Below are 15,596 nucleotides of genomic sequence, written 5' to 3' on the forward strand. Positions count from 1 at the left end.
AAAGCATATTAAAAACACCACATAGACATATAAACAACATTAAAAGCTGGATTTTAATCAGGTTGGGATAGAGGTGGGTGATGTGAACAAAATCTAATGAGTAATTTAATCTTTTTTAATGTAATGTAATATCACAATGTAGTTATTTATATTTATTTATTTATTTTAATATATTTCAAATTATTTTATCTTTTATCAATGGCCTAATGAACGAGATGTGAGGAATGTTCTGGAATAAACCGTAATGCTAATGCTCACAGATACTGAAGCAGAGATGCTAAAGAGCTCTAAGGCTGCGTTTCAAATCGCCCCCTAATATCTTCGTTCACTATTCCCTACATTAGTCCACTAATATAGTCCACTTGAAAGAGTGAATGACAGATAATAATAATAATAATAATACGTTTATTTTATGTAGCGCCTTTCTCAAACCCAAGGTCGCTTTACATAGTAGGAAGGCAAGGAAACACAACAACAAACAACCAAAACAATACAACAAAGACAAGTTATCTGTATGAAGCTATGAGTTGGGTGTGGAGAAGTGATCATTAAACAAAAAGGTCTTGAGATGTGCTTTAAAAAAGGGAAGGGAAGGACAGTCACGAAGAGGTTGTGGGAGGCGGTTCCAGAGTTTGGGGGCCAAGGCACTGAAGGACCTGCCACCCAGGGTGGAGAGTCTGGAGCGGGGGATAGCCAAGAGATTTTGGTCAGAGGATTGTAGGGGTCAGGGGGTCGCGGATGTAGGGGGGAGCAAGGTTGTGGAGGGCTTTGAAGGTGAGTAGTAGCACTTTGTATTTGATCCGGGACGGAACTGGTAGCCAGTGGAGTTGGTGGAGAATGGGGGTGATGTGTGCTGATCGTCTGGTATGGGTGAGGAATAGCCCCGCGAATGCATCTTGAACTCTGTCATGAAAACTAGTATGTATATCCCTTAATTAAACAATGTAATCAATTAAAAAGGAATTTATACCTGTATGATATCACGTTGTAGCCACATTGAACCAGCGGTTTGGAAAATTAATGTATGGATGATTCATCTTCAGCGCCATCTTCTGGAGAGATCCGGGAATCCCTCACAGTGCATTATGGGTATTCTCTAGCTGTTGAGTGTACATTGGTTGTACACTCGTTATTGCGGTGCATTATGGGATTGAATGAGCGCACTCAATAACGTCCACTATGGTTTCGGACACCAAATTGCTGTTCCCTTCAAATAGTGCCCTATTTAAGTGATTTCAGACACAGCCTGAATGTTCCCTCTGCAATTCAGTCCTCCAGTTCTGATGTTCCTCAAGGTGACCTTCATAAAACACTGAGCGTCCAGTGAAGCCTCGCAGACAGTAAATCTCAATAAAACACCATCAGCTGAACTTCTAAAACGCTCTGTTAGCCTCTAGTATCAACAATACATTTAATCGAGAAAGGTGAAAGAGGTTGTTATTCTGTGATGAAGCCTTATTTGCATTTTGAAAGTCATAATGGCTTGAGGTTGAATAGGGTAAAGAAGAAAAAAAGATAGATCAGTAGATATCACCATACTTTCCCATTTGATTGATTGCAGTAAGAATTGCAAACCTTTTCACCAGGTTTTTAGGATTTTATTTTTAAATATAAATCAGGCGAATGATATAGTAAGAAACACCTTCAGAGGAATAAAACTAAAGTTTGGTGTTTGCAAGTTCTGCTGAGAAGTGAAGAGTTATCTGAGATAACACTTAAATGTGTGTTTCAAGAAGACATGTTGTGGAAGCAAAATAGCTCAGAAATGAGCAGTGTGTGTTTTTCCTTTAGTTTCTTTCCTAATATCAGCTAGAAATGTTGAAGAGGTGTAGTTCAGTGTTGTGGCAGCAGAGGACAGTGTTTACCGCTCTTCTACACGAAGACCAGCTGAGACGGCAGTTTAGATCAGATAATACTGTATGAGACCTGATCACTGGGTTTTCTGCTCTGTAAATATGCCCTTCCACTCTCCCATGTGCTGTTGTGGAATACTCACTCTTGATGAGGTGTCAGCGATTGGTTGTGGGGTTTGGGATGTTTAATTGCAGGTCATGGAGCTGCTGGGTTTATATAGGGGCATTGATTGTGTGTGTGTGTGTGTGTGTGTGTGTGTACTGATGTTTCATACCTGAATGCCCGAGCGGATGGTGTGTATTGATCCAGTCCGCAGGAGGCCAAACTAATGAATCGACATCTAGAACAAAGAGGATAGAGGATGTTTACTGTGCAGTACGCACATTTTCTGTATTATAGAATACCTTTAGGGGTTATTGCAGTTAACTAAAACTGAAACCAAAGCCAGAAAAAAGAAAAAAGAAAAAAAAAACGACATAAAAAACAAAATTACTAAAACTTTAACTAAAATTAGAAATGGAAAATATAAAAATAAAAACAATTTCAAAGTATTAATATAATATCCAGCATGATGGATGAATATCAGCTGTGCAGAATATAATTTCTTTCTTGACTCATTATTTGATCACACACTGACCAAAGTTGTTTAAAATGTTTGGGGTCAGTAACAGTTTTATTTTTTAATAAATCAATATTTTTAGTCCACAAGGGCACATTATATTGATCAAAAGTGCCAGTAAAGATAAGATAAAAATGTTAATGATTAAAAGTTATAAGATTTAAGAAAGATTTATCACAGTTTCCACAAAATTATGAAGCAGCACAACTGTTTTCAACATTGATAATATTCAGAAATGTTTCTTGAGCAGCAAATCAACATATAAGAATGATTTCTGAAGGATCATGTGACACTGAAGACTAATATGCTGAAAATTCAGCCTTGATCACAGGAAAAATATATTTGCATATGAAAAAGTCATTTTAAATTGTAATAATATTGTATTTTTTTATTAAATAAATGGCATTTGTCTCTCATCTGCAGATCGCTTCACTGTCTACAGTCCCAAGAAACTCAGACAAGCCTGGAATAAGTAAGTGACCACAACTATTTTTTATCATGTGTTTTTGTGTAGCTTTTTATAACACCCATTTTTCTGTTGTGTGAATGGCAAAGTGTGTTCTAGATGCTGTAATGTGACTGTTTCTCATAGGTCTTTCACCATTTTCTATTGCAAATCACCTGAAATCTTCGGAATATCTCAGTTATTTCTCCTGCAAGACCCTGAACTAAAATGGAGACTTTTGCTCAAATCATCTATTTCTCAGATGTTTCTCCTGAGTTTCAGCAAAGATCTTGACAATGTCGAAAACTGTGCTCAGTCAAATCAAAATCAGTTGGAAGTCAGAAATCTCAATGTGACATTTCTCATCAAATTCATTTCACATCACATTATTTTTTATAGCTTTAGACTTTTAGAAGAAACATCTGAGATGAGGTTGATCCTTAAATGAAGCATCAGTGAAAACTGACTAACTGACTAACTACAAATATACATTTGTTAACATTAGTAAACAACAAAATGAACTAACAATGTTACTTCTAAAGCATTTATTAATCTTAGTTAATGTTAAATTCAACATTCACTAGTACATTATTTATAGTAAAAGATCTGTTAATAGCTGATTAACTGTATTTTATTAACTGATGTTAACAAAAATTTATAAATACTGTAACAAATGGAATGCTTATTGTTAGTTAAAGCATTAACTAATAAACTTATTGTAAATTGTTACCATTCCCCCCCCCCCCAAATAAAAAAGCGTCCTGAACAAGGAAACAGTCAAAACCATTTAAACAAATTACATCTCAAAAAATATTATTGAAGTTAAAATGAGAAATAAATGTAAAACTATAATGAGCTTTGTCTTTTCCTCATAATCAGATGAAGTTTTGTGAAGTTTCTGTTCTCGTCCGATTAACCCACGTCTGAACTAGCAGAAGAAGCACGAGAACACGACTGGGAACTACCATCTAGTCACACAGACACTCGTACACACAAGCTTGTTTCACACACACATTTTTAAGTGCTGAAAGTGCCGCTGGTGGACAGAAACTCTGAGGAAACTTCATGTTTCTTTAATGTGTTAATGCTGCAGAGGCCTAATTATCCACATACATCTGTAGTTTTATACGTTTGGTTTTTCATTGGCAGTAGTGAGTGTGATAGTTCAGGAGTTCAGTCAGCACACACACACACACACACACACACACACATTCAGCCTTAGGCCCGAAAACACACTACGCAACATGAGAGTGCTGGCAAATGAACAATCAGTCATGTATCATTTGCATAATGTGACAGAGTCAAACCTCGGTAGAGTGACAGAATTTCCTTCAGATGAGCGTGTCATCAGAACAGATGAGATATATAAATATATATATACAGGCATGTTAACAGTCAGTCATGCTAACTAACTCGCTCTTCCAAGACAGTCGTTGAGCTGAAAGTGAATCTTTTGAGGTTTTATTTGGGGCACAATCTAGATATCCATGATTGAAACTGTACGATTTATGGAAAGAAATTCAGATTTTACACTACTGCTGAAAAGTGTCAAAAAATTTATAAAAAAAAAAAATACAGTAAAAACAGTAATATTGTGAAATATTATTACAATTTAGAATAATTGTTTTCTATTTGAATATATTTCAAACTGTAATTTATTCCTGTGATCAAAGCTGAATTTTCAGCATCATTACTCCAGTCTTCAGTGTCACATGATCCTTCAGAAATCAGTCTAATATGATGATTTGCTGCATTTCTGATTATTTTCAATGTTGAAAACAGTTGATAATAAGTATATTATTCATACTAGTTTGAAAACATCATATTTTTGTGGAAATGGCGAGATTTTATTTCTGTAGGATTTTTTGATGAATAGAACGATAAAGACATTTATTTAAACAGCAGCATTTATTTGAAATATAATTTGTTTGTAATTTTATAATAGTCTTTACTGTCACTTTTGATCAATTAAATGGATCCTTGATGAACTATTCATTTCTTTTAAAAAAAAATCTTTTTGGATATTTATTTTTTTAGTGCAAACTTAATTACTTCCTTTTTTTAATCAGAAACTGGTCTATTGTTGTCATATGTGCTATTTCAGATAAACCGCCCCTAAGCAACACACACCAAGCGAACTGTGATTGGTCACTTCACATGTCAATCAGACAGTCTGTAAGTAGGCGGTTCTTGGACAGAAGACCAGACCATTAACTAGACTAGTCATTGTCAGATAAATAAGGCCGTGATGTCAGACCATCTTTGTTATATTGTGATGTAAATCATCCATGTAAGTTTTGCCATCCTAAAATCATTACCAGTATCTTGGGTTTAATTTCCAGACCACAGCACATCTATACACTCATCGAGAGCTCAGCATCTAAAAATCTGCTGTGTGTTCATGTGTTTTTCTGTTCTGCAGTGCAGAATGCAGGTGTGTTTGTGTCGGTCCTTGTCTTTGCAATTTAGAGGACGTTTGAGGGTGAAAACTCACTTTGCATTTTCCACTCCAAAAAAGTCAACAAACATTTTTCCAGCCGCTCGTCAGCGGGAGTGAAGCTGACAGAGAGATGCGAGCAGTGAGCGTGTGTGTGTGGTGATCTTGGCACTGTATCATCTGTATGTTTATATGTGTGTGTGTGTTGGCAGGCTGGGTTATGTAGATCACGCTGAAGAGCTGGCTTCCAGATTTCTCCAGTGCTTCCCAAAGAACCGTGTCTCGGCCCAGGCGGCCCTCCACCATGAGTACTTCATCCATCTGCCCCCGAGACTCTGGGATCTGCCCGACAGTGAGTCCACCGCATCACATCACTGCACACTGACTCCACACTGACACACTGCTGTACCGCAGTACTCATACTAATCTTGCAGTATGCATGCATGCAACACTCCAGTTACCGACTACATTTGTCTAAAGTACATAATGGCGTGCAAAAGTGTGTAGTACATAATCAGAGCACACTGCACAGAATACTGGATCCTTTTATTCATATACATATCTTTTTTTTCATTTGTTTCGATCCATTTTTAATATCTATCTGTCTGTCTGTCTATCTGTCTGTATATCTATCTATCTGTCTGTCTGTCTGTATATCTATCTATCTGTCTGTATATCTATCTATCTATCTATCTATCTATCTATCTATCTGTCTGTCTGTCTGTATATCTATCTATCTGTCTGTATATCTATCTATCTATCTATCTGTCTGTCTGTCTGTCTGTCTGTATATCTATCTATCTGTCTGTATATCTATCTATCTATCTATCTATCTGTCTGTCTGTCTGTATATCTATCTATCTGTCTGTATATCTATCTATCTATCTATCTATCTATCTATCTATCTATCTGTCTGTCTGTCTGTCTGTATATCTATCTATCTGTCTGTATATCTATCTATCTATCTATCTATCTGTCTGTCTGTCTGTATATCTATCTATCTGTCTGTATATCTATCTATCTATCTATCTGTCTGTCTATCTATCTATCTATCTATCTATCTGTCTGTCTGTCTGTCTGTCTGTCTGTCTGTCTATCTATCTATCTATCTATCTATCTATCTATCTATCTATCTATCTATCTATCTATCTATCTATCTATCTATCTATCTATCTATCTATCTATCTATCTATCTATCTGTCTATCTGTCTGTCTGTCTGTCTGTCTGTCTGTCTGTCTGTCTGTCTGTCTGTGTATCTCCATTTCAGTCGTATCCGTCTCTTAGTGATTCTGTGGCCGTCTCTTAGTGATTCTGTGGCCGTCTCTTGCCATAAATCAAACTTTATTTAAGTCTTTATTTCTCCTTTTTATTATTTACGACTGCATACTTCACACTTTCACATATGTGACCCTGGATCACAAAACCAGTCATAAGTCGCACGGGTATATTTGTGGCAATAGCCAACAAATTGATTGATTTTTCTTTTATACCAAAAATCATTCGAATATTAAGTAAAGATCATGATCCATGAAGATATTTTGTAAATTTCCTACTGTAAATATATAAAACATTTATTTTTGTGAGTGAATGCAGCACAATCGCAAACATAAATGGCAATAAACGCAAACAAATATTGTCCTATCCTAACAAACCATACATCAATGGAAAGCTTATTTATTCAGCTTTCAGATGACGTATAAATCTCAATTTAAAAGAAATTGACCCATGTGACTGGTTTTGTGGTCCAGGGTCACATATGATATATATATATCAGAACTAGTGTACAGTGTATACTGCAGGCAGTTTGTTAGGAATCCATTGTGTTTTCCTCCATCTACTGCCTTCCTTCATCAGTATTTTACGCTCTCCATCTCTTCTCGCTCTTTCTTACTGTTAAACATGCCGTTTTATTGATGCGTGTCTGGAAGTGAATGCCAAACGGCGTTCAGCTTGAGCTCATTGTGGTGATGGTGATCTCTCTGATGGTAATTCACAAAGATTGCACAGTCATCACGTTTCTGCCCTGTCACGACTCATGTTCCAGGTTTCTCCATGAGGTGACGTGCTTCACTTTCCCCTGGAGACCAACAGACTGACACTTTTTCTTGATTTGCAAAACGCAAATATGCAGGAATTGGTTATTGTCATCAGTGTTGAATTCTTGATTCTGATTAGTTTATGCATGTTTTGTTACAAAGTTTGAATTGTGCAGCATATCAAAGAGTCCGACAGAAACAAAAGAACCTGAAACAAAGAACATCTGATAAAAATGAGTGAAAAACAAAAGCATGCTTTTTAACTAGTAGCGGTGCTTTGTGATGTTACTAAACATGAGAATAAACAGTGCTGGGTAATAACTGAGTATATTTCATCTGGATTACACAATCAGATTCCAAATATAAAATACATGCAATTGTATTATATTACACTTTAAAATCAGACTAAAGTTACTTTTTATTGATTACATGATTTCATATCATTAACTAAATGGCAGTGAAATATTCATAATTATTCTGAATTTAACCATATATTACTGTGTTTGGAAGGCTTTTGTCTTTCAAACACATTAAAATGCACAAATTCATGACATTTCGTATTTATCAAATTCCAAACTTTTTTATAGTAATATAGAGAATGGAATAAGTTTTTTTTCTTTTTTTTTTCTATATTTCATATCAGTATGGAACAGTTATCCTATTAAAAGCAATGTGATAAACAAATTGTGAAAAGTAATCTAAAAGTAGTAAGATTATATTACCTTAAGTGAGTAATTTAATAGATTGTGTTACTAACTACAGTAAGTTTTTTGTAATTTGTATTCAGTAACGTACTACAAATTGTAAGTAATCTACTTACATTTATAAGTAATAAAATGTGCATGTGGTACAGATGCAATAATTGACATCTGACATGTAAGATTACCAGAAAACCTACTGTAGAAACACTATAGACCTTATGCGCCAGAGAAACAAGCGCGCAGCATCTTTAGAATATTGTCTTTGGACTTCTGTTTTTGCGGTCGCTCTGTATATCTCTATGGCATCGCTGTCGAGGAGTAATTACACTGGTGAAGTGGATTTACTTAATGTAAAGTTAATGAAAGTTATCATGAGGACTGTAATGTTTAAAGCAGATGTCTTAACAAATGTCAGTAGACCGGGAAGATTTCAAAACGAGCTGTTCATTCATAAATACGTAAAATCGCTGTGAAAATACAGACTGGAAGACCAAAGACAACTAGCCTGTTTTTTGTCATTCATTGACGCATCGAAGCCCAGATACTGTCGAAACATCCCTGACTGACAACAAGCAGCTCTGACGCGACATTAAAGTCACCAATAAAATCAAAATTGACCATTCTTGTTTTTTTATGCAGTTTCTGTCAGGACCACTATCGTCGAATACGATTGACAATTAGCATACAGTTTGGATTGGCGGTATGGTTCTGTTCTGGGCAAGAACAAGAGCAGGGAGAGCAGCGATAACCCCCCCTTATAGGGTAAACAGAACAGAACCAACATGAATGTATTGCAGATATCAATAATTCAAGATTTTTAAAGTACATGATTCGAGAATTTATTCTGATTGTATGCCAAATCCTGACTGGGCAAGAGGAGGAGCTGGGGAGGGAGGAGGGTAATGAGCTCCTGAGAAACGCGATAGCTGCTAAGCTTATATATGTATACAGTAGGCGCGTTTCGAGAGTTGCACAAAACTGTTGCGTTTTTTTTCTTCTTTTTTTTCTAAATGTCGACAAAAAACGATTGCGAAATGACGGCGCTCCATTAACCGATGTTATGCGACTAAAACTTAATTTTTTCCTCTCGCGATCAGTAAAATCATTCCAAAATGGAGGTTTATGTACTAATCCCAGCCACTGCACTGGCCATTATTATTAATCGAAGGAGATGTATGTGTGTTTTCCAAGCATTAATGGTAAGGAACGACCCTTATACTTGTGAGCGGCACGTATGAGGTGTTTCTGGGTGTTTCTCCCTCAGATCTGCTTCGAGGTCTTGGTTGCGGCATTTATTTGAGGTTTAGAATCCATTATTGCTGTAATTATTGTGTCTCATATGAATTCTTAAGAACTCTGTCTCGTATTCTGTCCAAACACACCGCGTCATCTACGTCAGGTGACTGTAAATGCGCAAAAACTGTTTCCATTGCAGTTTTGCCAAATATTTATTTTTCGAATTGCCTGAAAAACCACCTCATGCGAGCGTAAAAACTTTTTTGCGATAAATGGGAGTTTTTGCGAAAATTACGTGTTCCCATTAAGCGTATTTTCAATTCGCAATTTCAATTTGCGCAATTTGAAAGGTAATGGAAACGTGGCTAGTGATAGGCGTCGTATTCCTATAGGTAGACATGGATCAGCTGAGAGTCAACGTGACTAACGTGACCTGCCAGAACTGACGCTACGCTTAATATTTGCTGTATTTATTATAATTGATTTATCTGCGCACATAATTTTTTTTGAATTCATGTACACTCATAATTTTTCATCAAAATAGCTTCTTCTCTTCTCTTCTCTTCTCTTCTCTTCTCTTCTCTTCTCTTCTCTTCTCTTCTCTTCTCTTCTCTTCTCTGATGATGTGTTTACTGGCGTGAGGGCGGGTCAACCTGTCACTCACATGAGATCCACCAATAGCAATTCTACAGAATCAAACCCCGCCCTACATTTGTTCTTGTTCAAGAAGCTGTTTCACTCAGATATATGTCACAATAGGGATGAAAAGATTGCAACCGACTTTAATAAAGCGTTCGTGTTCAACACTCGCAGAAGCATCGAGCTGCTGCTGCTGATTCGGGTCATTCTGGCTGGTTTGGGATTTTAAAAGACCTCAAGGCCTTTTGTCATGTCTAAAGTGACACGTATCCATAATCCACACGTGAGACCTCCACAGCCGCTGATCGTCTTTATGCCTCGGTTAGTAGACGGACAAAACTGCAGCACAGGCACATTCAGTTCTACACATGTTATGCGCTACAGAAAACAGGCGTTTGCGGAAGACAAGCGTCGGGCAAGTCATTTGAATACGAGAATGAGGTTTTTAATTTGACAGATTAGGAGTCGGAGCTGAATTAATCCTGTTATCAGCTCACAGCAGGTTGTTTTCGGGAGGAAGGCGGGACTCGGGCGTGGAGGCGGATCTTTGACGCACAGAGCGCAGCGCCGCTTTTCAAGCAGAAGAATGAAGGGAAAATTAATTCTGTTGTTTCATATACGCTTGCGGTTCAATCACAAAAGAGAACGGTTGCTGTTTGGGGGAAGCTGGACGAGTAATTAACATTTCAGCTCCGGCTTTGATTGATACGGAAAATGCAGCAGGATTTATGACGTTTATTAAATGAAATGGCTCATATTTATCTTGACTAGTGCTGCTTGTCATAGCAAGAACCATTTTTACTGTTGCGCATATATATATATTTGTATGTATGTTACATACATACCTTACATACACATATACGCAAACAACTGTTCAAATGTTGATTGCATACTGGTTTTAATCAACAGTATACACTACATATTGTGTGTGTGTACTTTGACACTACATCTCTGGGTCTTTCTGAAATGGCAAACACACCTGTGATGTTTTGAGCTCATCACAATGAAACAGTTACAGTGGGAGCATGACGGATAACACTCGAGTTTTGGTGTAAGACGTTCAATAATGGTTGTTTTTATCAGGGTTTAAAGCAGCTTTACAGGGTCACTGGCTTCTTGAATGCAGTAAATAGGGTTTGACTCTGGTGTGTGTGTATCTGAGATAGTGGCATTTGGTTCCTCAGGAATAACGCAGTAGAAACGGCTTTGATGAATTAATTATGAAATACTATATATATTATATATTCTTGTTTATCTATGAATCAGTGCCTCATGCAGTTTGTTCCTGGTTTACGTAGTGTTTATTCTTCTCAACACAACTGTCATAAAATTCCTCATATGTAGTTCACAGCGCTTCATGGGATAGTTAATTAAAAAAAAATGTTTTATATTATCTTTTTTTTAATTTTTTTTATTGTTTTAAATCAAAGTTTGTAATGTTTTTATCTCAATGCTGGTTAGATTGGTTAATGAATTAACTCTTTTTGAATAATTATTTTAAATTCCTATAGAGAAAGGAATGAGTTTGATTCATCATTTCTTTCTGGATCTATTTTGAATTTCTCAGTTATTGATTTTCTAATTTTCAACAATATTTTTCTTGTCATTATCATCATCATCATCATCATCATCATCATCATCACAATACTATTGTTTTCCCCTCCCTTTCTGTACTTTTACATGATGATGTTATATTTTACATTGTCTTTTGTCAAAGAAGATTTCATACACGTTGCATAAAGACTCATAGACTGAATCTGTCGTTGTTTTTCAGTGTCTTCTATCTTCACCGTTCCGACCGTTAAGTTACAGCCTGAGTCTGGCGACAGCATCCAGGTGTGCAGTAAGACCAACAGTCACGGCAAAGGGACGTCAAACAGCAAACACTGACCTGGACGAGCCGCCCGCCGGGACCCGAACAGGTACGACACACGATGCTCCGGGCGCTCTTATGGTTCGACCGTCTCTGGTTATGTTTGAAACGGCACTAGCATGTTGTTTATTGCATATTGTAAAGTATTTAGTGCATACAGTTGATTAAAAATAGTTTGCAATCAACATTTGAACAGATGTTTGCAACATAGTTGTTATGTGACCTTGCAGATTGCATTTTTTTTTTTTTTTTTTTTTGTCAGTTCAACCAAATTATGATTCAAAAATCAATGTTTTCATTGTCAAAAGCAAATGGGTTATTCTATAGATTTATAGAAGCAAAAAACTGAATTAAAAAATGTTTGTTAGAGTGAGTAAAATTATAGATATAGTGATGAAAATAAATACGAAAAGTACTATGTAATGTCTTGAGAAAGAGAAACTTGTGTTTCCAAATATTTTATTGAATTTTGAGAATATGTAAGTGTGAAAAAGTGTTGAATTTCAGTGTATATGTGTGTATCTCCATTGCTATGATTAAATATTGCGTTAGCCCATATCTGCCACTGCCCTCTTTAGATAACAGTATTAGTCATTGATAAACCAATGCACTAGTCTGGCGTTAGCAAACATACATCAGCGTCTGATTCACTCTTACAGGGCAGCGAAGGTCATTTTCATTATATCCAGAAAGAGGCTTTATTTGCATTTAATTTGCGGTGTGTACGAGAGCATGTCATGTGGCTGGCTAAAGCTCATAATGGCTGTAATGCAGTGACGGAGGGGAAGAGGCCCCGCTCACAGGGATTAGCAGTCAAATTACAGGCAGGTGCTCTGGGAGATTTACGCCGGAGCCCCGGGAAGCTGCGGACCTCTGCAACCCGTCTGCATTAGAGAATAACACCGAATAATGACAGAGAAGGAGACAACGAGACTCATCAGAGTCATTTCAGGCGCTCCACGTGCGACAGATGGACCAAATGTGTGCAGAGGGTCCTGCGTGTGTGTGGTTGCATGTTGATGGTGAAAACCAGGGCTGTGTGATAGTGGAAAAAACTTGACATTGCGATATTTGTTTTTCTGCGATATGAAAGAATACAGGAAGTTGCACCAGATGACTTGAATAACTCTACATCCATCACACACTCTCTTGAGCAGGTTTTATTTTGAATAAGCACTTGCTCTGCGAGCGCTAAAAAAGTATCTATACAGAATGAATGTGTGTAGAATGAATATAATTCGGTTGTACTACATTCGCCATGTTGTCATTATCATGTGACCTTACGTCGCTTCGCTGCCATTCACTGATCCTCTCCTGTGGCCTCATGGGATAGTAAAGTGTCCATCGTATGCATCCGTATGCATCCGTCCATTGTATACATCCGGGTACTTTTTGTCTGCTCTTTTATATTAGACATACTTCTTTTGTCACATACTGTTTTTCACATACTATATAGTAGGGAAGGATGTGATTTTGGACGCAGCCATGCGTTCTAGAATGATTGGGGGGATTTTGTTGTGCAGTGCATCTGCATAGAAAATAATTTTGAAAATGTGCTTTTACTTTAAAGACTTTAAGTGCTAAATCCATTTAGGGCTGAATGATTGTCATTCATGTGTGTTCATACTTGAGTTTAGTCTTTACAAGACTAACTCAACTCAAACCAGTGAGTTTATTGTGATTATTGAATAAAATTACATTTACTTTCCTGTAAAATTACAATACTAATATTTACATCTTTATTTGTTCCATCAAGCTTTTATTTTGACTGAGTTGCCAGCAAATAAATAAATGAGCTGCTGGTTTCAGAGTGAAGGAACTGTATGTTGATTTACACACGTGCAGCTCACAGTGTCTCAGAATGACTTGAATTACAGTAAACCAAACCTTGAAGCACTGTATCATGAACTACACATGTAAATGACACACATATATTTATTTAATTAAAGCACCCTGTACAATTTTTCAATCGCACTAAGCCATATACTGATATATATAAAAAAATTACAAAATTTATATATATATATATATATATATATATATATATATATATATATATATATATATATATATATATATATATATATATGAAGAGTTCAGATGCAAAAGCCTCTTAAGTGCCATCTGAAATTTTCTTCTAGAATGATCATTTTTATCAAGCTTGTATATTTAAGTTCAGTAATTTCACTTAAATGGCAATGCAAATGACCTATTAATTGTCATTTAAGTGAAATTATTTAACTTAAATATACAAGCTTGATAAAAATGATCATTCTAGAAGAAAATTTCACTGAAAATGGCACTTAGAGGCTTTTGCATCTGAACTCTTCATATATATATATATATATATATATATATATATATATATATATATATATATAATTTTTATATACAGTACCAGTCAAAAGTTTGGAAACATTACTATTTTTTATGTTTTTGAAAGAAGTCTCTTATGCTCATCAAGCCTGCAGTTAAAAAAAAACAAACAAAAAAAAACAGTAATATTATGAAATATTATTACAATTTAAAATAATGGTTCTCTTTTTTAATATATTTTAAAATGTAATTTATTTTTGTGAATTTTCATCAGCAAGTACTCCAGTCTTTGGTGTCTTATGATCCTTCAGAAATCATTCTAATATGATGATTTGATACTCAGTTATTATCAATTATGGAAACAGTTGTGCTGTTTAATATATTTTTTTGGAATACTTTTTTCAGGATTCATTGAGTAAAACGTTAACAGCATTTATTCATAAAAACAGCATTTATTCAAAATAAAAACATTTCTAACAATATAAATCGTTACCATCACCTTTTATCAATTTAACGCATCCTTTTTGAATTAAAGTACTAATTTCTTTAAAAAAAAATAGTTATTGTTCCCAAACTTTTGAACGGTAGTGTATATTGTTACAAAAGATTTCTATTCTAAATAAATACAGTTCTTTTTAACTTTTTATTCATCAAATAATCCTGAAAAGTATCTCAGGTTATAAAAAAAATATTAAGCAGCACAACTGTTTCCAACATTGATCATAAATCATCATATTAGAATGATTTCTGAAGGATCATAAGACACCAAAGACTGGAGTACTTGCTGATGAAAATTCAGCTTTGCATCACAAAAATAAATTACATTTTAAAGTATATTAAAAAATTGAACCATTATTTTAAATTGTAATAATATTTCATAATATTACTGTTTTTTTTTTTTTTTTTTTTTTTTTTTTACTGCAGGCTTGATGAGCATAAGAGACTTCTTTCAAAAACATTAAAAATAGTAATGTTTCCAAACTTTTGACTGGTACTGTATATATATATATTATATATATATATATATATATATATATATATATATATATATATATATATATATATATATATATATATATATATATTGGGGAAATAAAATATTCCCCAATATATAGGGATATATATATATTTCCTAGGGAAAATAGTAGTCTGTGAAGCATTCCACTGGGTACATATTGAATAACCACAATTTATTTGCAATGTCTCTAATGCAATTATTATTACTTATAAATCTATCTAAAGATTTATGAGTCTACGGACATGCTTTCTACAGACATTTATGCTTTAGTCCGTAGCCACTTTCAAGAAACGGCTGAAGACGCATCTTTTTCGACAGCACTTGATCCAGTAATACTAACACTTTCTCTTCTATTCTATTCTATGATAAAAAAATAATAATTAACATGTACTGCGTTAGATTAAACTGAGAAGGGTCGTAG

The 15,596-nt window shown here is 35.2% G+C and overlaps 1 protein-coding gene across 3 annotated transcripts in view; it reads left to right on the top strand.

Annotated features, from left to right (window-relative positions):
- Nucleotides 1–15,596, top strand: part of cdk14 (cyclin dependent kinase 14) — a 156,253-nt gene that overhangs the window by 108,348 nt on the left and 32,309 nt on the right. For all 3 annotated transcript variants that reach the window (XM_084435531.1, XM_084435533.1, XM_084435532.1), the window contains 3 exons: nt 2,897–2,945; nt 5,568–5,707; nt 11,743–11,890. In XM_084435531.1, coding sequence (XP_084291657.1) covers nt 2,897–2,945; nt 5,568–5,707; nt 11,743–11,858 — 305 coding nt within the window. In that variant the 3' untranslated portion in view covers nt 11,859–11,890. The remainder of the gene's footprint in view (nt 1–2,896; nt 2,946–5,567; nt 5,708–11,742; nt 11,891–15,596) is intronic.

Source organism: Rutilus rutilus (genome assembly GCF_951802725.1).
Source record: "Rutilus rutilus genome assembly, chromosome: 17".
Classification (NCBI taxonomy): Eukaryota; Metazoa; Chordata; class Actinopteri; order Cypriniformes; family Leuciscidae; genus Rutilus; species Rutilus rutilus.